Here is a 25812-nt window from a genome sequence, read left to right as displayed (position 1 = left end):
ATGCTGCGTGTATTTTCTACTCGAGGTAGCGCTACCAGACCGCTCCACCAGGGGGCTCCGGAGCTAGACACACGCACTGTCGGTGAGAACCAGGCTAGTACAGTATGCCCCCAACCCAACACGACCGGCTGAAGCCTTCACAGGCCCTCTACAAAACCCACAGGCTGCTGATGTTTGACCCTGCAGCTAAGCTACAGCAGAGCCCTACCCACTATGTTGCTGTACTGTTCCTCATGCGATGTCATCCACATTAGACTTGGCCTTGCTATTATGTATACTGAGTGCATGCTGTGCTATTGTTGATACTGGGCTGGCTGTATATTGTTATATTAAAATGCAGTGATAACAGAGTTGTAGACAAATGCTTCACTCTAATTCGATACTAAGTGCTAAACTAAAGCGATACTAAGTGCACTTCATTGACATTTGGCGAGCTTTAACGCACCAGGCTAGGCCCTACTGTAGTCCTAAAGGTGCTTTTGGCCTAACAGTCTAATTGCCTATAATGGTCGTTGGTCCAAAAACAAAAATAAAAATAATGATAATAACAATTAACTGTTCTTGCCAATAACGTGTGCAATTCCTGAATGGAGGTTTCATGCTAACAAACATCTGTCAATGCGAGAGCAGCCAATTCTGTCTGTGTGTGTGTGCAATGGGAAAATGATGACAGCACAGCATGCCAACCCCATGCTGACACCAGTGTCTGAGTTATGAGAACATGGAAACCAGTGACCCACACGAAGCAAAATGGTTATCGTTATCCACAAGGGTGCAAATTAGCTTCTTGTTTTTGTTTGGGAAAAAATGACAGTATGAATGAATGACCGAATGACTGTCCACAAAGCCAACCAATGACTGGGGTGTTAGTGTTCCGTGCGATGCAGGAAGAACAAATAGAAACCTATGGGAGGGCTCAGGGGCGGGGCCAGAACAAGGAGGAGGGGCGGGGTCAGAAGGAGGAGGGGTGGAGTCAGCAGAAGGGGGGGCCGCAGGGCTCGGAGAGCGGAGCAGAGCAGACAGGTACCTTTTAGGCCTTTTATTCTTATTTTTTTCTTCATCAAACCTTAGAGGGGGGGGCAGGAAGAGCAAGGTTAGGAAAGAGAGATTGACCAGTTGAGAGAAAACAGGTCGTCATCAACAGCCAACAGCACAAAAACATCCACATACAAGTAAAAAAGCACACCGTCAAAAAGGAGCTTTGACTGCCTCAAACGGGGGGAAAAAGGGGTTTTTTTTGCAACAGGTTCTGGAGGTGTCAAACCAGGTAACAGGATTAAGAAGAAAGGACTCCTATCAGATGTAATGAAAAGAGCTGTCTGTAGAGAGTCTAAATTAAAACGTAACAAGTAGCTGCTGTTACGCACTTTTAGTGCATCTGATTGTTACCATCCACGCTTCCTTGTGACTGTGTTATCTTGAGACGTTTATGGGACATTGTGCAACAAATTAGGTGTGGCAAAGACAGTATAAACTTAATTAAAGTTAGGGAGATAGGGCGTCTTACTGTTTGATGCAATCTGGTATTGACACGTATTCCATTGGAACCAGCTCAGCCAGGTCCGTAAGGCTGTACACAAACTTGATTTTTTGGCTAAACTTTGAGCTGTAAAATAGAGAAATATAAACAACCTATTGTGAAATAATACATAGTTTTTGCAAATATAATACAATTATGACAATTTGAACTGTACAAATACACAACTTGGAAATAATGACAGTAGGTGAAATTTATTTTTTCTGCCAAACCAAAATGTAATGATTTAAACTGGTCTCTGAAAATTGCTATTGTGGCAGGGCTGTTGAAGGTGTAAGAATGGGGATTATTTGATGACTCAGAAATGATACTGTTGCTGTTATCTTGATAACATTTTTCTTAGAGAAAGACCCCCCCCCCCATTCCACTGTAGGTGTGGTGGCTCAAACCCCTGGGGTCGGGTGTCACTGACCCTGCAAGACAAAAGGACCCTTTTGGTGTGGGGGGGTTGCAGTATATAATCTCACCTCAGAAATCCATCTGGGAGTCACTTCCTACCTCTGAAGGGCTCCAATCTCTCTCTCTATCTATCTATCTTGGGTAAACTGTATTTGATTTCACTGTACCCTATGTAACCAACAGTAGCCTTGAGTTAAATGTAATGTTACCTTGCAGTTGATAATTAAATTGTCATATAACTTTTCATTTGCATCTCCTCATCCATATCATGCCATTTGCCTTTCCTATGTCTTAAGTTAACACTGCTTCCGTTTCAAATACCCACTCCTGGCCATCATTGGTTAGGAAGAAAGTGGATACTTTTACAAAGGGCTGACCTTATGAAGGGTTTGGTGAGAGCAAGAAGAGTGCGGATGAACCAGGAAGGGTGGACGATGATCAGAGATTTCAAGTTCTTCCGTAACCTGTGAGGGTGAAGGGCAAAAAAAAAAAGAGACGATTGTCAGATTTCCACTCCTGTGCTCAGAAATGAGCAACGGAATGAATGAATGCGAACCTAGAAGTTACACAAAACAACAAAGCCTTCTGTAACTTGTTTCAAATACATGATCATCAGTGATGCTCCTTGGTTGATTGAGGATTAAGTAGAATACCTTGCAATAGAATACCCTTACAGGTCTCAAACCAAAGAAAGCCACGAGGCTGTGAAGGATTATTACATCATCTATAATCTATATAAAACACATGATATCATTATGTACTCTTTTTGGCAAATCTTTTCCACCAAACCCCTGTATTGGAGACATAACAGTATCCAGGGCTGTGTGCAGTCGGTGTATAAAAAAACATCAGCCGTGAACAGCGTGCTCCCACAGACAGACAGACAGACAGACAGACAGACAGACAGACAGACAGACAGACAGACAGACAGACAGACAGAGACAGACACACACACACACACACACACACACACACACACACACACACACCTGAAGGACGGCACGCAGCAATTAGCTGAATCTGCCAAACCCGACCCTTCCTCATTCAATTACTTTCCCCCTTAGGGGCGGCGTAAGTGGCTAATAGCATTTCATTTGATTGAGCGAACCGCATTACACGGCTAATGTATGTAGCCGATTCTCTAAACAAACCCCGTCCTTCAGCCTGCTTCCTGAGAACCACTTGCCACAGTATCCAATGTCTCTCTATACTGTAGCCAGCTCAGTGGTTCCCAAACTTGTTTTCTGCTGTGACGCCCTTTTGGACCTTATAATATTTTTCGTAACCTCCCCAGCTCCAATTTTCCAAATTCGAAAAAACATACTTCTGCTAAAATCTAATGTAAATCACAGGAAAGGTAAACACATGTATTACCCATTGAAGTGAATATTGATTCTTACTAACAATGTATGGAAAGGTTATAAAAGCAAGCAAAAGCATATATTCACGGTTTCATGTAAACAGTCCATTCTGTCTGCGACCCCCCTGTAGCACCTTTGCGACCCCCAGTTTGGGAACCCCAGCTAAAACAGGGTCACAGACACAAGGTCACTTAACAAACCATTGCCATTAAACTCTGCAAATGAGGACAGTGTGCGGGAGCTTCATTATTTTCTGACCTTTTTCATGCTACCACAGAATTTCCGGTGTGCTGGTTCCAGTGCTAGGCTGCCCATAGCCCTTCTGAATGATTTAGCACTAGCGACTGCCAACCAAATAGTAATGCCGTCGCCCTTGCCTTCACTCACATATAAAATTGAGTTGAAGCTGCAATAACTGCAAAAGGTGGACCGATATCATATTGAATTGAATTGGGTTAGGAATGGCACGGCGGTTAAGTTCATATGCGAGTCAAGGCAGGTTAGGAAATAACATTTAGTAATAATTTTAATATAGTGCTTTTTTTTCTAAAAAGTGTGCCGTGGTGTAATGGTTAGGGAGTTGGACTGTAGATCACAGGGTTGCAGGTTCGAATTCCACCCTTACCTCTCCCTACACCTCCATCCATGGCTGCAGGTGCCCTTGAGCAAGGCACCTAACCCCACACACTGCTCCAGGGACTGTTGCCAATACCCTGCAATATCTGTAAGTCGCTTTGGATGAAAAAGCGCCAGCTATTTTATTTTTTATTTTATAATCTAAACCCATCCACCACCAACACCCCTAATGGAGGACTTTTTTTTTTTTTTTTTTTTTAAATCTTTGTCTTTTTTGTATTTCTCCTTTTCAATTCTATGTATTTCTTTCACAAAATAATAATTTATCTTTTTTTAAAAATAATTAATTGTGCGTGCTAGTCACCTCCTGTCGATCTGCTGGTAGCACTTCCTGAGCCAGCCCACGCTGGGCATCTTGCGGCGAGACGTGGCGCCGTTCAAGTAAACAATCATGTAGTTCTCAGCCACCAGCAGCTCCAGGGTGCCGATCACATACCTGAAAATACACGCACACACGCACGCACGCAGACACACACACACACACACACGCACGCACACGCACACGCACACGCACACGCACGCACACGCACACGCACACGCACAGGCATTAGGGTTAGGTTCAGGATTGTGTGTGTGTCTCTGTGTGTGTGTGTGTGTGTGTGTGTGTGTGTGTGTGTGTGTGTGTGTGTGTGTGTGTGTGTGTGTGTGTCTGCCTGTGTGTGTGTGTGTCTGCCTGTGTGTGTGTCAGGGCTTAACACTAACACACGCCAGGTAGCCAAATGCGGGTGAAAGTCGGCGTTGGCTAGTAGATACCGAAGGTTCACTAGCCATTCTGGCGGGTCCGTCACTATATGCTGAGGCACCGCATTTTGTAGTTTTTTCCCTCGGACCGTCTTTGCTACAAACGCAATGCAATGCGATTTCGCGAGCCTACAATACCCATGAAGCACCTGTGTCACGTGTCACCTGTGTCTCACGCACAAGAGGAATCTGATAGAGCTAGTCTTGCGAATATGAGTGGCAGCAGCGAGCTGCCGGCACATCAGCGCGCGTTTGGAAATGCCACTGAAAACCTTCACGTGAAAATAAAGTAGCGAAGTTCATCTCAACTGACCTGTTTTGGGATCTGTAATTAGTACAATGCATAGTAGTAGTGGACATTAAAATGACCAAGGCGAGAGGAGAACACCTCAGTCTTGAGAAAGTCTTGAGACTAATTAGCGCAGTGATAAGACAAGGACACATGCGGCATTAATAATGTTCGGTTTAAATCATTTTCTGATTTGCCTGTATGTCTTCATACCTTAATATTCCTCCATGTTCCTTGTGCCGTTGTTCCCAACTGTCAAACGGGGCTTAAACAACGCGCAGTAGTAGCCTTCCAGACAGTACAAAATCATGTCCCATGTCCCTTCGCATGTGCCCATCTTGCTTTGCGTCCGTTTATATTTTAAACAACTCAATATTAAACGGAATGAAATGAAGTCGTAGCTCCTTCTGTAGTTACCGGCCGCATATGTGTGTGCCTTCTAGTAGATAGCCTACTTTATGAGAAAATATTCCAGAAGAGGTGTTATTCCACATCCATAACCGAGGACATGCGAAGCTTGGCAATGACTTTGCACTATCTACTTTGCGCATCGAAAGTGCCCTTCAGATCAAAGACGGAAATATTTTGCTCTCATGTAACTTACATTTGTGCCCTTCCACAACACTGTGCTTGGTGTTTCTGCACGGCTATGCCATTTCTCAGATAAATTAATCTGTTCTTATAGCATGCATGCATGCATGGACATTGGACCAGTTCACAACAATTCTAGTTATTATATTATATTATATTATATTATATTATATTATATTATATTATATTATATTATATTATATTATGTTATATTATGTTATATTATCCTACATTACATTATTACAGCCTATTATATAATTCATTAAAGCTGCTATGATGGTTAAGAAAATTATGGCTAGTGAAAAGGCCCAATGGCTAGTGAGTCAGGAAAACCACTAGCCAAAATGGCTGGTAAGCGAAAAAGTTAGTGTAAAGCACTGGTGTGTGTGTGTGTGCCTGTGTGTGTGTGTGTGTGTGTGTGTGTGTGTGTGTCTGTGTCTGTGTCTGTGTCTGTGTCTGTGTCTGTGTCTGTGTCTGTGTCTGTGTCTGTGTCTGTGTGCGTGTGCGTGTGTGTGCGTGTGCGTGCGTGCGTGTGCGTTAGGCATGGTACGGTTTACGTTGCAAACCGAGACCGTACGGTTTGCATGTCACGGAACAAAATAGAGCGACCACCGGCGGACGACGCTATTAAAATCCTACTACTTTTACAAGCATAAAACACAAAGACTACGTAGGATATTGAGTGTGGAAAGACTGATTTCTATCAGCCAACTGAAAGACATAATGTAACAGCATGCGCCAGCTGACTAGGCTACAGTAGCCTACAAGCAAGTGCAGGTCGGTCAGCAGCGTCACCCTCTCCCCCCTCTCTCTCCACGTTAGCGCAAGTGACTGTTCCCAGCCTTTATGCTGACCATTTTAAATTAAATGAACATGAATTTACAAACAATGACAGATTAGCAGAACAAAGTAGACTATGACTTACGTTACAGTAGCCTAGTGTAGGCTATATCCACGTGGCATTGAATGGGGATTCCGGACGGCAAAATGCGAGATAATTGAACATATCCATCAGATTCACTGCGCTGTCCTTAACTGCAATCAACTGTAGGCCTAATTATATGTAGCCAGTTAAACTCTGATGGACGGAAGGGGACTTTGTGCTGTTGCCTAGTTAACATTGATGTTTAACACTATAACAAAAATAAAATTTGACTGTTTTAAAAGGCTCAGCTTCACAGGAGTTTTGTGAAACATTCTTGTGCATACACTTCTAAAAAAAACGATCTTTTAAAATTATTTGTTACCTTAACTTTCACATTTTAACATAACATAACCCTATCAGTTGTTCACTTAACATTGAATTTGACTTCTGATTTTACTTCTATGCTTCTCACAGCCCGCAGTTTCATGATAGGAAGCAACTGATTCATCCTAAGCGCAAAACTCGCAGAAAGCGGTATCAAAATAAAAGTTCAATTCTTTCTCAGTGTGTCATTAACCAAAATAGTCATACTGCACTGACCTAATGGTCCCATTGCCTACAGGAGTGTAGCTGTTTTATTTTTACACGTCAAATGTGTTATAGCATGTAATATTTGAATATTTGTCAACTTAAAAGTTAGGACTTAGTTCTCCCTTTTTGTGAAATAAATGGAAGCATGTTAAAATCATTGATATCTTTCCTCTTTCAGTTGGGTTAAATTAAGTCAAATTCAACATACCCATGATAAGCTTACATTTTCATTCTAATTTTTATATAATACATTTTATAAAAAAAAAAAACCAGAACCGTACAAAACCGAAAACCGTGACCTTGAAACCGTGATATGGACCGAACCGTGACATTTGTGAACCGTACCACCCCTAGTGTATATGTGTGTGCGTGTGTGTGTGTGTGAGAAAAGATGCAGAGTAAGTCATTGAAAGCTGTTGCTCTTACTTGAAGAGATTGTCCATGATGTATCTGTAGTTTGGCTGATTGCTCTCTGGCATGAAGCACACCGCAAAAACAATGATGGCATTCAAGCCGTCGCCGTAGTAGCCTGAGATGGAAGGGGAGAGACAGGGGACGAACAGAACAGAACAGAACGCAGTCAGTTGCATTACTCTCCCGACATTCCACTCACTGATTCACAAGCAGGTGACTGTCATGTCGGACGACAAGGTCAGTGTGTCTATGTGTGTAAGTGTATTTGAGAGAGAGAGAGAGAGAGAGAGAGAGAGAGAGAGAGAGAGAGAGAGAGAGAGAGAGAGATAGAGAGAGATAGAGATAGAGAGAGATAGAGAGAGAGAGAGAGAGAGAGAGAGAGAGAGAGAGACAGACAGAGAAATAGAGAGAGAGAGAAATAGAGAAAGAGACACACAGAGACGCACCCTGGTTGGACCACAACGCGCTGCAGCCTCCCTACATAAGCAGATAAGCGAGAACAGCTGCAGTTTTAAGGCGGACGTTTGTATCAGTTAGAACAGATGGCTTCAGGCTACGGGATAATATGGTCAGCCCTAAACAGCTCCTCAAATTAACCATTAGGCTTCGGCCTGCCGCTCCATGCAAGCTGTGTAGAGGGTATGGCAGAGATTAGGAGGAGGAAGAGGAGCAGATTGCAGTATAGACCACCGTTGGACCCCCTGCGCAAGCGTTTGACCGTGTGGGCAGAAAAGTGAATTCAGAGGTGCCTTTCTTTCATCCTGTTACAAGTTGCTGAACAGATGAAGTTTTTGACCTTTTTTTGAAGAAATATGTAGACAGGGACAGGCCTGTCAAATGTGATTTTTGCACCTATGAAAGCTTTTCCCCCATAGACCCTTCAACCATGAATTCATCTCCTGCTTCCAATTATATTCTTGTCTATATTAGGACAGGACAGTGAGGGGCTAGCAAGGGTGTGGGGGAGAGAGAGATGGTGAAGGGATCAGTAAATGACTCCTGGTCCGACTCAAACCTCGGGCGCCCAGATGTACGGTACCAAGCCTTAGCGTCCATGCGCCACCACCATGAGAACCTTTGCCAACACTTGATTGGCTGATGATGGGCGTCTTGTAACCACACAAATAGACCAGGAGCGATGCAATTCAAGCGACAGAGTGCAGCAGCAAGCGATACGAGCGATTGAAGAGACTAGAGTATGTCCGTACAGGCATAAGGCAAAGCATTCAAACATTCCCATTGGCTGTGGTCACTGACCTCTCTACAGTCATTGGCTTTGGCAAGGATTTCAACTTCAAACTGTCGCGCTCGCCGCGCAAATCGCTCTAGTCTCCAGAATCGATTTTGTCGCGCGACTCAATACAAAGTCAATTCCGGCGCACGCCTCGCTCTTGTCGCGGTAGATGTATTTGTGCGGTTAGCCTCAGTGCTCCCCACCATGAGAACCTTTGGCAACCCTTGATTGGCTGATGATGGGCGTCTTTGTGAGGCTTTATCAACGTTTTCACTCACAGCGCAAATCACACTTTTGTTTCCTGCCATGCATCAGGTGTGGGTCTATGGTGTGGTGTGGTGTGGCATCTGCCACATAATGGATTACCTATGCCCAAAACTAATCACGCTGTCTGACCTGAAGTGTAGTGTGGTGTGGTTAAGGCAAGGTATGGTGTGTGTGGTGGCGTACTCCCGTGGCTGATGACTCTTGTAGGGCTCGATGGCCTTTAGTGGTACAGGTGGTGTGTGTGTGTGTGTGTGTGTGTGTGTGTGTGTGTGTGTGTGTGTGTGTGTGTGTGTCTTGGCGTACCCCCGTGGCTAATGACTCTCTTGTAGGGCTTGATGTCCTTCAGTGGTACAGGTGTGTGTGTGTGTGTGTGTGTGTGTGTGTGTGTGTGTGTGTGTGTGTGTGTGTGTGTGTGTGTGTGACATACCCCCGTGGCTGATGACTCTCTTGTAGGGCTCGATGGCCTTCATGTGTGTGTGTGTGTGTGTGTGTGTGTGTGTGTGTGTGTGTGTGTGTGTGTGTATGTGTGTGTGTGTGTGTGTGTGTGTGTGTGTGGTGACATACTCCCGTGGCTGATGACTCTTGTAGGGCTCGATGGCCTTTAGTGGTACAGGTGGTGTGTGTGTGTGTGTGTGTGTGTGTGTGTGTGTGTCTTGGCGTACCCCCGTGGCTAATGACTCTCTTGTAGGGCTCGATGGCCTTCATGTCCACGCGGTGGTCCTGATCTCCGATGCGGAACACTCGCCAGCGCCGCCCCTCCTCACGCTCCTCCGCCGCGGAATACTCGTGCACAGACTCCACCCCCTTACGCAGCAGCTCTGTTGTCTTGGGTTTCGGGAGGTCGTCTGGACGACGACAGAATGGAGGGATACACAAAAGACAAAGAGAGAGGGGGAGGGGGAGAGAGAGAGAGAGAGAGAGAGAGAGAGAGAGAGAGAGAGAGAGAGAGAGAGAGAAAGAGAGAGAAAGACAGAGAAGGAGAGAGGGAGGGGAAGATGGAGGAGGAGAGGGAACACCAGCAAAAGAGAGAACAAGAAAGAGTAAAAGAGAAAAATTAAATTTGCACCCAACATGTAACCAAATGTCCTGTACACCAAAGTACTGATAGTGATTTCATTCATGTTCTGACCTTGTATAAATTGAGAGCACAATGACAGCAACGACAGATTACAAATATTAACAAAACTTACAGCAATACAGGTACATGCATGCTTCGGTAGCACTTCAGAATAGGGATCACCTGTTAGCCACTAGTATACGTTTGTCTTTATAAGTGACTTAGAAGACATGCTAGCAAATTAGATCATTTGTTAGCCGTGTATTCTCAAAAATCCTTGTTAATTGCCAATAAGGAGACACAGGCTACATAATAAGAGCTCATACACATACAGTGCTCTGCAATAATGAGTATATCGTTGTTGAAGAGTAGCATTTTGAACAATATTTCAATAAGCACACAAGTTATTCCCAAAATGTCCATACAATAAGTGTAATACAACATATGTTGAGCTTACGACAGACCTTACTTCTCTGTTGTAAGATGTTGTATTACACTTACTGTATGCACATTTTGGAAATAACTTTTGTGCTTATTAAAATATTGCTCAAAATGCTACTTTGCAACAACGGTGTACTCATTATTGCAGAGCACTGTGTCTTTTTTTACTTTATCGTGTGATAGGACAGTGAAGATATCGACAGGAAGCGAGTGGGGAGGGAGAGACAGGGGAGGGTTGGAATCAAACCCAGGTCGCCGGTGTAGCAGTGCGGTGCCCTACTGCCTGAGCTACGGCAGGGCCCAGAGCACTGTATCTTTTAGTCACTTATACAGACAGTAATTAGGCGTGCATTGATGGCAAATGTGTGAACCCCTTTCTCAATCTCAAGTATACCACTTTTTTTTGTCATGAAAAAATGATTGGACACCAGATGGCCTTCTGATCTGGGCTACATTTCCCAAAAACATTCAAGTAGTACTTAAAGCCCAAGTAGTACTTAAAGCCCAAGTAGTGCTTAAGTAGTTCTTAAAGCCCAAGTAGCACTTAAAGCCCAAGTAGTGCTTAAGTAGTACTTAAAGCCCAAGTTGTACTTAAAAACCAAGTAGTACTTAAGTATGAGGGTGTCCCCTAGGCAATATACCACATCACTAAAAGTTTATGCATACAATTAAATAATTGCATTGGCTGGCCTACTGTACATACAATATTTTTCTCGCACATGCAAATAAAATGCTTGCACATAGTACATGTGCAAGTTAAACTAGTGTATGTATAAACTTTTAGCGATGATGCAATGGGGCTACTTATAATTAAGGATAGACCGATATATATATATATCGGTATCGGTATCGGGCCGATGTTTGCATTTTTTAAGTGTATCGGTATAGGCCGATACACGTGTGGTTTTGGCCGATACGCAATATTTATTATTTTATGTTATTCGGGTTAAAGACACTTTATTTTTTTATTACTTGATTGTTAGACATTACTTGATTGTTAGAGTGGGTGTTTAAATATTACAAGTTCTGCCTCTATTTGATAATGTTAAAGGAATGTTTATTTTTAACTTGAGACCTGGAATATTTGTCATTTTTTAACCTTTTTTTTTTAACCCATATCGGCCCCAAATATCGAGTATCGGAAATCCGGTATCGGCCAAGGGTGATAAAAAAAAAATATCGGTATCGCATCAGCCATTAAAAAACCTGTATCTGTCGACCCCTACTTATAATGCCTAGGAGGCACCTCATACTGAAATACGACTTAGGCATAAGTACTACTTAGTTTTTGGAAAACGCAGACCTGATCACCACTCCCACTGGAAGAGTCGCTGGGCGTGATCATTGGGGCAGAGAGAGAGAGAGAGCCCCTCAAATCATACTGCAAAAAGACATACGTCTGTCTCCCCAGCAGAGAGGGAGAGAGCACCTCAAATCATACTGCACAGACACATCATGTCTCCCCAGCAGAATCCACAGCCACAGCGGTTTGATTCAGAATCGGGAAGTGAAAAGGCCATCTTGATTTTGCAGACTGATTCAGTTCTGTGCGCAGGAAGTCACAACTCAAACACTTTTGTTGGTTAACAGGATGCCTAAGAGACTGTATACAACTACCAGGTGGATAGCTGTTGTTGAGCTGTAGAAAAATAGGCTACACAATAATGTACGCTGTTTATAATGCATTCATATGTGATGTGGAAATCAATGCATCACTGCTGGGAAAAAAAAGTCATGGTGGATTGTACACAGAAGCATTCCAATATGATGGTACGGTGATTGTAAGTTTGGGTGTGTAAGGAAATGCAAAACCATTACCGTCCAAAAGAGTATATGAAAGAAACCAACAGAAGAAGCTCAGGATCACAAAATTTAAAACCATATGGGAAAAAAAGAGAGAGAAAAATATTGATTGATTTGTATTGGTCAGAGCCAAACCATACCACTGAGGTGGGGGAAAACAATGAATAAACGAAATAAAAACAAAATGAATGTGAACCGAGGAGGGTGGTGGATTTGGTACAGTAGGCTTTGCTGACGAATGCAGGCAGGGCAGGGAGAGGGGTGAAGGAGGCGAGAGAGAGAGGAGGAGCGGAGAGGAGGCGAGAGAGAGAGAGGAGTGAAGGAGGCGAGAGGAGAGGAGGAGAGGGGTGAAGGAGGCGAGAGAGAGAGGAGGTAGGTGAAGTATTGAGAAGTGGTCAGACCTTACCACGCCACGCTGAAGACACAGCACCTGTTCCCAGGCACTGACAAGAAACAACCCTTCTAGGCCAGACAGAGGAAGCGGTGGAGGAAAAGAAACACACACGTCAACACACACACGTCAACACACACACGTCAACACACACACACGTCGACACACACACGTTGACACACACACGTCAACACACACACGTCAACACACACACGTCAACACACTCAGAGGCACACACAGAGGCAGACACGCACACGGGTCAAAGACGTGCAAAATGGCATTGTCATTCAGTGTAACGGATGCCTTCTGCTGACTGTAACTGTAAAAAACACGACTCTTTATTTATTTATTGTTACAGGGAATTCATGAAAGCCTCTGCTTTCATCCATTCACTTGAAACAATTTAAAAATCATGTTTTTTTGCAGTTACAGTCGGCGGAAGTTGTTCATAACACTGAATGACAAAGACGTCTTTGACCCACACGCATGCACAAGCACGCACACACACCCATGCACACACATTTACGTACGCGCACACAGTCCATTCACGCATCAACAGAGACAGACAGAGACAGACACAACCTGGTGTTTGGTTAAAGTAAACGACCTGAACTACAGGGAGAGGGCCCTGAAAGCCTGGATTGGATGACCTTCACAAAACAATGTCCTTCTACCTCTAGACCCTCTTTGTCTAACTTGACCTGCATACTACAGAGAACAGCAGAACAGCCTAACTTCCCTCGGGAGCGGAGATAATTTACTCACAGGAAACCATGAACATTAGCAAAATTATGATAATTCACCAGTCAAAGCACAGGCCGAATTGCTTTTCAGTTGTTTGCATACACACACACGTCTCTCACAAACACACACACATCTATTTTACAATTCAGTAAATGAAAATAACAATGGCAGGAACACGGTTCTGTACTTATTAAGGGTCTCCACACCAAGGAAGCCTGTGGTGGGACAGCAGCACCTCATCTACTAAGGCAGTGTTTCTCAAAGTGGGGCGTAAGCCCGACTGGTGGGGCGCGGAGCTATCTCAGGGGGGGGCGTGTGACATCTCATTTTGGATTATTTTCTCCCAAGGACATGTTTTCCTGTCTAATAGGTCAAGTAAGTCAATAAGTTTAAAGCCCTCACCTACATTATATTATTAATGAATTTGAAGAGCATAGGAAATGAACACACATCTGCATTCGACTGCAGTCCCTCTTTGTTTAATCTCACCAGTCACCTTTCCTTTGATTCTGCGCAGCGATTGCAAAATCAGTCTGCACGAGTACTGCTGTTGCTTAGGGGGGGCTCGGAAGCATTCAGACCCACTGAAGGGGGGAATGATGGAAAAAGTTTGAGAACCAATGTACTAAGGCTTCATGTACTAAGGCTTATGTGGACTTCCTGCTAAATGTTTTGCATATTTGGACATCAAAATCTGGAAAAATTGTGTACACACAAAAAAATCGGAATGTACTAATATGTGCGTAAGCAGGTTTTCACGTGAATTCTTACGCATATGCATGTGCCCTCATTGGTTGAAAATTGGGGAAAGTTGGGAAAATGCCAGCCTCGTGGAGGCGCTGTTACAGACTGTTAAAAACGGCTGTGCACAATAATGAGATCATTTTGGCATGTCTAAAGTTGTGCATTTTCGTAACACTGAAGTATGTGGACTGCAGAAAAAAATGGCAATTGACACTGCAGTAAAAACATTGGATTTTAATCTGAATTAAATGGAGTTAAATCTAAATGAAATGTCTCGTGTAAATGAGGCCATTGGCACACGAGAACCAGGCAAATGCTGATAAAAAATGGGCTGTGGCTGGTCATAATGTCATAGCCACTAGCCACTTTGGTAACTATCTTACTCTAAGGTGCCATATGCAATATCAGAGTACAGTAGTCTATTCGGTTATTCTAACTGATAACAAAACTGTGGCTAGTAAAAAAAAGGCTAAGTGACTAGTGTCACGTGGATAAATGTTAATATCAAGCCCTGAAGGCAAAGGGTCAGAGCTGCATAAATGCATCAAAGATGCCATAAACGGTCTATGTGTCAGTCATCCACAAACAGTTTTCATGCACACAGTGTTATGGTATCTACTGTTATAGCACCATGACTACATTAATTGTATTACAACATTCAATCATAATTCTATAACTAAATAGTAATGACATGCTAGTCTTAGTATTATTTATCTTAATCATGTCAATGGGATTATCATCATCATCATGTTACAGAGATGCAGTAAGGGCTTCCGCACACCAGCTCTGACAAAGTGCTGAGCACTGCTCAGCTAAAATTCGATCCCATTGTTTTCAATAGAACCACGCACACTGGCGCAGATGTCCACGTACATTCGCCGATGTCGGATAGCAATTAGAGACAAGTTCTATTTTGTCGGCGCCGCCCATTGACTATCAATGCAATGTTCGTGTGAAATTGGGTTTGGGGGTTCGAATTCTGTCGGAAGCAAAAGTGCGCCGCACTTTGTCGGAGCCGGTGTGCTGGCCAGCCTAAGTCTCACCTTCCCACTCGAACTCGTTGCTGTTGTCGGAGGGAGTGTCCAGATCGTCCAGGTCCAGCTCCGTGCTGTCATCCAGCTCATCGGACAGAACCGAGCCCTCGCTGCGGTCCAGATTCAGGCTGATGTCTGGCGCCAGCAGCTTCTTCTTGGTCCGCTTACTGCTGTAGGGCTGGGTCCCTACAACAGAATAGAACCGAGCCAGACCGAGAAATGGGTGAACCGCTATTGGGTGAAATCTTCAGTCTTTGAAGAGGATATCAACGCAACACCAGAGATTCTTTTGAGGTGATGGTTACAAAAGTCTTTGAAGAGGATATTACCGCACACCAGAGATTCTACTGAGGTGATGGTTACACAAGGCTTACTGCAAAAGGTGAAGAAAACAGGGCATTCTACTTGTCGATGCCACGGAACTTTCAGCATTGAAAAAAGAACATTCTTCTTCTTGCCACAGAGCTTTCAGTGCTGACACACAACATTCCCTGGCATTGGCAAAAAAAGATTGTGTTCAGCTTCCTTCACCTTTTGAGGGATTGGGTGAAATCTTACCAGGTTCTCCTTCCCCTGAGGTGCCAGAGAAGAGCTCGTCAGTCAGCTCAATGTCCTCCTCCTCCTCCTCAGGCAGAGGCCTGAGAAAAACAAAAACAAAACAGCTGAAACTCAAAAACAGCCGAAACTCAAAAACAGCCGAAACTCAAAAACAGCCGAAACTCAAAAACAGCTGAAACTCAAAAACAGCCGAAACTCAAAATGTACACAGTGTTTCCCACAGAAGACAGAACATTTGTTTTTGTTCTATAAAGCAACTTTAGGAATTACATTCACTGCACAAAATATCTCTTTCCATGGGATCCAGTCAAGATCAAAGGTGTATGTTGTCAGTGTGGCTGCCTTTACTGTAAAGAGCTGGAGAAAACCCTGGTATGCATGGAGTCGGAGAGGTTTTATGGGTATGACGAGAGAGCAAACTCTAGGTGAACTGTAGGCATGGGTCGAATGGCAAGTGAGGAGGCCGGCTGCCTGTGATGGAGTGCTGGCACGTTGACCTATGACCTATGACCTAAAGGAGGTCATTACAAGTACCTTATTGTGAAGATAATCCAGGAGTTTGTATTGAATTAACAAACATGGACAGAGGTTGATAAACACTACCTCGCACGGACAGCTTAACTGAAGTGACCTGAAGATAATTGTTTATTTAGGACCAGAGTTCAATTTCCCTTCGATATTGAGGGTTCACCAGACATTCACTAAATGACTTGATCGCTATTAGGTTCACATTTCAGCAGGGTATCTGAGCCAGGGATAGAAAACAACAGGTCAAAGGGCACATGCAATACCACAAACACATGGCATAATGTATACATATAACATGCTAATAACATGAGCAACTGATATAGCTAATATAGATAGCTATACAGTATTCTGTTGGGCCTACTTTGTGATGCTGTTTGGGGCTCCCATAACGCCTAACCTTACATCACATTACACTTAGCTGACGATTTTATCCAAGTAATGCTAAGTACAGGGTATTGGTTACAGTCCCTGGAGCAGTTTGGGGTTAGGTGCCTTGCTCAAGGGCTCCTCAGCCATGGAGTGAGATAGAGAGCGGAAGGATGGGATTCAAACCAACAACCCTCTGATCTAAAGTCCTTCACCTTATCTACTAAGCCATGGCTGTCCCTTGGGTACTCCTTAGGTCAGGAGGTATGGAAGAAAAAGCTTATCGGTAACACTTTACAATAACTACCCAAAAAAAAGCTTAATAAACACTTATTAGCATTTAATTATAATTAACATTTAACAAAGCATTTACAAATGTTTGTACATGAGTAAGAACCAAACTACGACATCACAGTGGAGTGGGAATCAACTTCTACTGTGAGAGTTTTATGTGGTTTCATGCCTTCTGGTCTTTGGAGGATAAACTTAGGATTGTGCTGTGTCTGTTGTGTTAACCTAGTATTTCTTACTCATGTATAAACATTTGTAAACATTTTGTTGATAATTAATTCATTAGTTATAAAGCGTTTATAAAGCTTTTTTGGGTAGTTATTGTAAAGTGTTACCAGCTAATCCAGTATGTTTGTCTTTTCTGGTCTTGCTTTCTGTCCTGGTTCCCACCTGTGGCGTTGACACTGCGTTCTTCTCATTATCCTATCGCACCTTGTGCTGTGGCCAGTGTTGCCAGATTGGGCACGTGCCTGCCCAACTGGGCTACTTGGGACGAGCGTCTGCGGGTAAAAACGGGAAAAATTGGCCATTTGGCGTTTTTTTTAAGCCATTTTGGGCCCCTAGAAGTAGATGTAATTTGTTGAATTTGGGCGGAATTTAGCGCATTTTTGCGGTTTTTGAGAACCTTTTGGGCGGGATTTGGTCAGACACATCTGGCAACACTGCTTGTGGCCTCCTGATGACGTCGCAAAACGTCATTGACGACAGAAATTTAATTCAATATCTTCCAGGAGCGGGATTCAAAGGTCGTTTTCTTATTTGCAATCAGGATGTTCCATGGGGAAAAGTCCCTCGAAAGTTATTGTGGCTAGATGGACAGCGGGGACAGATTATCGTTTTCTCCAAGGACGTTGGCGTTTGCCATTTTCTCTGCAAAGCTCGAAGCCACAAGCACAGGTGGAGGACGGGAGTTCCGGGAATGGAACAAACCCAGTGTGTGCTGGATCAGTTGGCGTGACTTACAACCTATAGCGGGCGTACCCATTAACCCATTGTGTCCTGGAGCGACATACGCTGCATTCAAGTTCTTGAGATTTGAGATGTTTTATTAAAAATGTGGGCATGTTAGAGCTGAATGAACACTATACTAGTGCAAAATGAAGGTTCTAGAGTTTAAATGTAACCTATTAAGCCCATGTACCCTTTAACCCTCCTGTTATCCTCAGATTTATGTTACATCCGTGATCCTTGGGGTCATTTTGACCCCAGCCACTTTAATGTCTACAAAATCAGTAGAAGCAAAAACTTTTGTACCGGTTTATGCCTCAGATATTTACTGTTGCTCTGTTGGGGACATAAAAAAGCCCTTTAGATAAGCACCCCCACACACAGCCCACACACCAAAAAAAACAATCCATGACTAGACGAAAATGTGCAATAACTACCCAAAAGTTTCCTTGAATTAGTTTTGGCCCTCATCCACATCATACATATTGTTAGTTATCAGAGGCTTAAATAAAGCAAAATGTTCTGTTCTAAATAACTTATGTTCATGTATTTAACATAATCTAGACAGTTTGGAACATGCATTCGCGAAATATGGATGTTCCATTTATGTTTAATACATTTAAAATAATTTGGGGACAAATTGACCTCAAAACCTGAAAACATTTTTGTGGAAATTTCACTTTTTTCACATTGACCCCATATATTTAGGAAAAGTCAGCAAAGATGAAGCCAAAGAATTATGTACTTCATGTATTTTTCAGACGTTCAACATTGAATGGTGTCAAATAGACCCCAAAGATAACAGGAGGGTTAAGCCAACGTTCAACCTCGAGGTCAATTTTAAAAGAAAGGAAAATAATGGATTTCCTTGTCCATTACCCTATCCAAATAAATGGTTTGGTTACTGAAAAAATGTTTATTGTATACAAATCACATTTTTATCGTCGAGTTATCCCTGTCCAAGTGAGTCCAGTCTCAGGAGCACTTACCTGGGGAAGTCTTCGTCCTGCCACTCTTCCTTAAGCTCCACCCCCTCCATCCTCAGGCGAGCCTCTGTGGTGGCCACCGACTCCTGACGCTCCAGACTGAAACACACACACACACACACACACACACACACACACACACACACACACACACACACACACACACACACACACACACACACACACACACACACACACACACACACACACACACAAAGACACAAAGACACAAAGACACAAAGACACAAAGACACACACACACGAAAATCAGTACAGCTTTCACAGTTAAGAGTAATAATTGCTTTCCATCTTCAGTTGCGTTACATGTTTGAATTGTCTCTGATGGAGAACAACCCAGAGAAGAAAGACTTTCAAGATGGAGAGTAGACATGACATCACTGCAACAGGTTAATGGTAAAAAATATGGATAAATATTTGAATATATTCAAAGTTGGTTTTAATTTAGAAGCGAACTTTGAATATGATTTTTGGGCAAAAGTAAAAGCCCTACCAGCTGAAATTATGAATTTACGACTATAAGGTTTCTTCCTTCCTGTCATACTCAGCTGAACAGAATCGTCAGAGTGATCATCCACTAAAGACGATTTAAATGAAAAACTAAAATCACGCTTATCATGATTATGTCTGTAGCACGCAAACTGATCCCTGTATAGACTAGAGGGTCAGACAAGGTCAACATCATGACCATGTTATGGCTGCCGCTTTCAAGGTCACATGTTAAGCAAGCAAACCATGCTCGTAGCATACAGCCGCAGATAATCTAAGCCTCCTACCAAACAACACCCTGAGGTCAGACGCCAGACCCCTGGAGCCTAAGTGGTACCTAGACCCAGCAGGCAGCATAATAATGATAATTATATGCCATTTTCCATAGAGGGACTGAAGAGTGATCACTTGTTGAATATACAATGCAGTGGTTTTCAAAGTTGGGGCCGGGGACCCCTGGGGGGCCGCAATGAGATGTCAGGGGGGTTGCGGCAGGTTGGCAGGAAGAGTAGCAAAACTAAATAAATAATTTAAAAAATGGAATAACTAAACTAGAGCAAAAATAAACCAAAAATAAGCCAAACAATCCCAGTTGGGCACTGCCTCACACACCAAAACTACTGTAAGCCCATAGAAGAATATACTGTATACTATACTACAGTACATGTCCATGCCCTACCTGCTGTTTAGACATGATATGAAAAGGGTTGACTGATGGAGGACTGTGACTGTGCCACCATCTTCTTCTTTACAACGTTGATGTTCTGTAGTGCTTGAATGGGTTTAGGACTGCACCAACTCCATTTAGTTGTGAAAGCAGGAGCACAGAAAAAATAGCGTAGCAGGGGGGGCAGGTGGACCTCACCTGGAATCTAACGGTATGTGAGAGGCCTCGTCATAGAAAAGTTTGGGAACAATGAATGCAATGAAGGCAAAGAAGGGTGGTTCTTGTCATTTGAAAGTGAGGTGAAATCCCACCTGGGAAACTCCCAACTCCCATTGTCATTGTGACACAGCACTCCAAAGCACATACAGTGCTCAATGCACACAACGTTCGTTATGCCTAACCCATACAGGGGGGGGCAAACCCAAACGGTGCCCCATTTGCAGAGGCAGCTAGTAGTTATGTTGGTCGGTCATGGCATGGGTTTCAAGCCCACAGACAGTTTGGCATGGTTGGCCTTTGGATTGGAGGGTGGAGGGTGCAATCGCTGCATCAGGCAAAACATACGAATGAGAAAGTGAATAACAAGCACCTTGGGGCGGTAGTGACTCAGGTGGTAGTGGAGCCTGTTCTGCAACCAGAAGGTTGCATGTTTGAGCCCCGCTCTGCCTAACCCCATCCATGTGTCCTTGAGCAAGATACTTAACCCCAAATTGCTCTTGGTGGCAGGGTGGTACCTTGCGGGCCCTGCCAGACATTGCCACTGGTGTGTGAATGTCAATGGGATTCCTTCCTTGGTTAAACAAAGGTAAAATAAAAAAAATACATAAAAGTCTCACTCAAGCTTCTGGCAACTCAGATGCTTAGATGGACCATGCTGGGGCTTAGCTGGCAGAGCGCTGCTCAGCTGAGAGCTGGAGCTGGGACCCTACCGTGCTATAGTAAGTTTGTGTGTAGAGTAGAGTAACGTGTATTAATCCCTGTGTGTGTGTGTGTGTGTGTGTGTGTGTGTGTGTGTGTGTGTGTGTGTGTGTGTGTGTGTGTGTGTGCGTGTGCGTGTTTTGAGTGAGTGAGTGAGTGAGTGAGTGAGTTTCTTTGCGGCCTACTAGAGCCCCTTTGATGCAGTAGTAATCTCCTATGCTAATTCACCAGAAAAATGCATCGCATTCCAATGCCGCTACCACCACCACGCACACACAGCACGCATCAGATGAGGACCAACGTGGTGTTTCCAACAGAAACAATGGCTTGTCTAAACACACATAACTACGGTACACAGTACACACACACACACACAAAAATGCATGTAAACACATGCACATACACACACAACAACAACAACAACAACTCAGATGCATGATGGACAAAGAAATCCCGACTGAGAACATGCCTCAATTGGCAAGTTCTGATACAACTTCAATGCACGCCAACGTAGGCTGACATGCAATCAATCAATGTGCCCTTTCCTGAACTGAATCGGGAGAAGAGGAAAAGCAGAACCACAAAGGGAAAATGCAGAGGAATATGGGAGATAACCGCATCAAGCTAAGTAAAATAAGGCAGAGAGAGAAACACACAGGTCTGTAGGGATGCACCAATACCGATATTGGTATCGGTATCGGCTCCCGATACTGCTCATTATACGCATACTCGTACTCGTCAAGCACTTGCCGATACCAGCTACGAGTACTACTATTACTCAAAACAATGCAAAATCTTGTCATGTTCTGTGGACTTGAAATCAGCATGGAAAAAAGTGCCACCTCATACATTTACTAACATTTAAATCTACATGGAAATGAACAATAAAAATATCACAAGTGGAAAAAAAAACAAGGCCATGCATTTGTTTTCATTGCATTTTGGTGGTACAAGGTATCGGTATCGGTACTCGGTATCGGCAAGTACACGCATTAATGTACTTGTATCGGTTTTCAAAAAAGTGGTAAGCTTATCGGTGCATCCCTAGGTCTGTCTCTTCGGAAGACCTGTCTGGGCATGAACCACAACCTTCTGCTTCCTAAATTAATCTCCCCAAACAAACTGAGCCAACCCAGGGCACCTTTTCATTGTCTTGGCATGAACTTTGAAGATACATTTACCCAAATGAACATGGCTGCCACTCTCTATCTTGGGGGTAGGGTGTTAACGCTTCAATCTTCCATTTCAAATACGGCATATTTGGGAAAAACCTGAAAATCATCCCTTTGGCTAACATATTCTTGCGTGTGTGTGTGTGTGTGTGTGTGTGTGTGTGTGTGTGTGTGTGTGTGTGTGTGTGTGTGTGTGTGTGTGTGATATTGAGTTACTGTCTCTAGTTCTGACTACAAGCCCTGGGCTACTTCTGTTCACAGTAGGCTGAACTGAGAGCAGAGGAATAAAAACCCTCCACCTGGCACGTGTGGGCCGGGGGAAGCCTCTTCTTCCAGAACCAAAATAAACCACCCAAAGGAAGCTTTTCTCCTACACAGGCAGGCAGCTGTCTGGTCCTTTCAAAGGGGCAGAGTGACAACCAAGCCCACACGGGAGGAGAGAGACAGGAGGACAGAGACCAGGGAGACGAGACAGAGGCCAGGGAGACAAGACAGAGAGCAGACATACAGGGCAGAGAGCAGGGAGACAAGACAGAGAGCAGGGAGACAGGATAGAGCTAGAGAGCAGGGAGACAGGACAGAGAGCAGTGAGACAAGAGCAGGGAGACAGGACAGAGAGCAGGGAGACAAGAGCAGGGAGACAGGAAAGAGAGCAGGCAGACAGGGCAGAGGCCAGGGAGACAGGACAGAGATCAGGAAGACAAGAGCAGGGAGACAAGACAGAGATCAGGAAGCAAGGACTATGCCAGGGAGACAAGAGCAGGGAGACAAGAGCAGGGAGACAGGACAGAGATAAGGCAGACAGGGCAGAGACCAGGGAGACAAGAGCAGGGAGACAAGACAGAGAGAGAGCAGGGAGACAGGACGGAGAGCTGGGAGCAAGATGCCAGTGAGACAAGACAGACAGAGGGCAGGGAGACAAGACAGAGAGAGCAGGGAGACAGGAAAGAGAGCAGGCAGACAAGACAGAGAGCAGGCAGACAGCACAGAGAGACAAGACAGAGAGCAGTGAGACGAGACAGAGAGCAGGCAGACAAGACAGAGAACAGGGAGACGAGACAGATGCCAGGGAGACAAGACAGGGAGACAAGAGCAGGGAGACAAGAGCAGGGAGACAAGACAGAGACCAGGGAGACAAGAGCAGGGAGACAAGACAGAGAGCAGGGAGACAAGACAGAGAGCAGGCAGACAGGACAGAGACCCAGGGATGGGAAAGAACTCAGCAAAAAACCCGCAGAAATGTACATGACAAAAACAAAACAAAAAAACAATAGACTTCACAGTTCTTGAGTGTCTTTCAATCCCCCAAAATCTAACCACGTATTCCACGTTATCAACATTTAGGCTGGTGTGTGGCGNGGTTATCAACATTTAGGCTGGTGTGTGGCGTGCCTGCGTCAAAAAATCGCCATTACTGAGGCAGACAAAGAAAGGGCAGAAAGACTGTAAGTCACACACAGACCATCTACAAGCACTGCTGATTCTAATGCTAGTCAGGGCATGCCGTGTGAACACAGCACTTTGGGATGTGTCAGACTGGGAGACAGTGGGCACTGTGGGCTGTAGCCTCCGTGACGTTAGCACAATCGCCCCAGGGTACTACAGAGATAGGCCAGGCCAAGTAAAAACTCACCGGCTGAGGCTGAGAAAACGGCATGGCCAACAGATTCATTAGTAACCTGGAGTGATGTCTCTTACTTGACACACAGCCAGAGAGCAGTGTGCGTTTCACCCTGGCCTGTTTTTTAACCAGGGCTGGGGGCGGTTTCTGAAAGTGACATGCATACAAGCTGCACTACATTTCCTACAGATAAGAGGAAGTTTGTCAGGCCAGCATGACCAACGATAATGCCTTTAACCTACATACTCCACCAAAGCTTCATGCACCTCAGTCTATATGTGGTGAAAGAGAGCAGTCAATTCAGCTGACTGGGCGAGTGACAGTTTGGACAGAACTAACTGTTGGAGCCAGTAGGCCTATATTGCGCTACCTACTCCACTGCGGAGTGTGTAACAGGACCTGTTGGTTTAAAACTAGAAATAAACCCCTTGACACAAGACTTCCCCCTTGTAAATCAGGCAAATGTGATGTTGTGGTAGCCTAAATATTTAAGTCCAATACATTTCCATGGGTTCTTGGAGAACATGGTCAATGCTCAAGATGTCCAAAATTAGATGCAATTGCAAGGCAATTTATTACTAAGAAAAAAAGACACCATGGGCAATTTCTTTACATTTGCAGATCATGTTTGGATGGAGTACGCTAAGCACAGTTTGACCACCTGGGAAAAGTTCTTGTTGTTCTGGTGGCGGTTTGTCTTTCAAAGAAACAACGAAAAGTTAGCAAGTAACACCAAGTCTTTAGTTACCTTCCATTTAAATCAGGCGAGGACTGCAGCTCTGGCAACTGAACAGGAGTTGAAGTTCGCAATTCCTCCTGTTTTTGTCCATTGTCTGGAGTCTCCGTTTCCTGTGGCTGTGGCGGAGGTACTGGTGGAGGGGTTGGGGACGGACTGTGTGGCGCAGCGCAATCCCCGTTCTCACACAAAATCGCCTCTTCTGAAAACGAGTTATCAAGGGTCTCGACAGTTTCCCCTTCTTCGAGCGCATCTCCATCACATTCTGGTGTTAAAGGTGGACTTGTCGACGCATTGTTTTCTTGCACTTCAAGTGTCCTGGGTGTGTCTGGATCTGGGCTGCTTTTGTTCAGCCCCATATCTCCAGCAGAGTTCTGCAGCAACTCCACTTCACTTTCTATCACGTCTGAGGCCATGGCAGCTTAAATTAGTGCTGGCCCCTTTTACTTAACAGCTAAGTTGGATGGCTATATCTTAAGTCAATCACCACAAACCCACCTAATCTGGGTTTCTTTACTTTTGCTGCCCACCCCGACAGCACTAGGCTAACCTATCGGTAGCGGGCTAGAATTAGGTAACGTTTGGTTTACCGCACGCAGCTGTCAGGCAACAAAGTTTACTTTACTTTAGTTTACTTCCAGTTACATAGTTCTGCCGAAAACTTTGTAAACTATTAGAAGACAATACTGATAAATGTGCTGTTTCGCGAATGTTTCTTGTAAACTTCCCTGGTCAGCCCTTTGATCATGCAGTGCGCAGTCCTTATTCCCTTTCCTTCCTTTTCACGGCTTGATTGCTCCAGCTCCGCTAGCTTGCTAAAGCCGTTAGCTTCCTCGCAGGCTACCGTTGACAAGGGAAACTTTGTCAATCTGGTGGCTAACAGGTCAAGATCCAGGGATTTCACCCATCCACTGGATCATGTATTTCTCCCACCATCTAATATACGAGTCTATTTATTAACTGTTATCATCGTGTGCTCCATAATAGTATTCGACGCGAAGTTTGGGCCGGGTAAATCCCAGTCCCCTCCTTCAGACGGGGGGTTCCAAAACTGTCAGAGCTGCAGCAGGTCTTCGCTTCCCTGTTATTCGGATAACACGTCGTCATCTCCTCTTTCTCATTATGTGCCAATACAAATTTGTAGCATTGCCCTCTGTCGGCGTGGACATAGACAATTGAGGTAAAAAATTCTGGTGGTACCCTAAATTAATGAAAAACTGCAGGATAGGCCTAACATGATTGAGAAAAATGCCATAGAAGTATTTAGCCTAACTTCTTAAGTGAAGTAAAAGTGAAAGCCCCATTGGGAAACTCTCCAACTCCTTAGTCATTGTGACACAACACTCCACAGTACACAAGAACGCTGCACACTGCA

The 25812-nt window shown here is 44.2% G+C and overlaps 1 protein-coding gene across 2 annotated transcripts in view; it reads right to left on the bottom strand.

Moving 5' to 3' along the window:
• The window catches only part of bnip2 (BCL2 interacting protein 2), a 33189-nt gene extending 7684 nt beyond the window's left edge, over positions 1–25505 (bottom strand). The window contains exons 1-10 of one of the 2 annotated variants that reach the window (XM_063197739.1): positions 24450–25505; positions 18820–18915; positions 15698–15777; positions 15149–15325; positions 9588–9770; positions 7437–7539; positions 4238–4369; positions 2314–2400; positions 1508–1606; positions 1028–1066 (exon numbers count right to left, since the gene is read on the bottom strand). In XM_063197739.1, coding sequence (XP_063053809.1) covers positions 1028–1066; positions 1508–1606; positions 2314–2400; positions 4238–4369; positions 7437–7539; positions 9588–9770; positions 15149–15325; positions 15698–15777; positions 18820–18915; positions 24450–24853 — 1400 coding nt within the window. In that variant the 5' untranslated portion in view covers positions 24854–25505. The remainder of the gene's footprint in view (positions 1–1027; positions 1067–1507; positions 1607–2313; positions 2401–4237; positions 4370–7436; positions 7540–9587; positions 9771–15148; positions 15326–15697; positions 15778–18819; positions 18916–24449) is intronic. The other variant, XM_063197740.1, reaches the window with a different exon arrangement.
• Positions 25506–25812: the final 307 nt, after the last annotated feature.

This window comes from Engraulis encrasicolus, chromosome 4 (assembly GCF_034702125.1).
Source record: "Engraulis encrasicolus isolate BLACKSEA-1 chromosome 4, IST_EnEncr_1.0, whole genome shotgun sequence".
Classification (NCBI taxonomy): Eukaryota; Metazoa; Chordata; class Actinopteri; order Clupeiformes; family Engraulidae; genus Engraulis; species Engraulis encrasicolus.
Note: the sequence above shows the minus strand (reverse complement) of the source record. Positions and strands in the feature narration are given on the sequence as shown.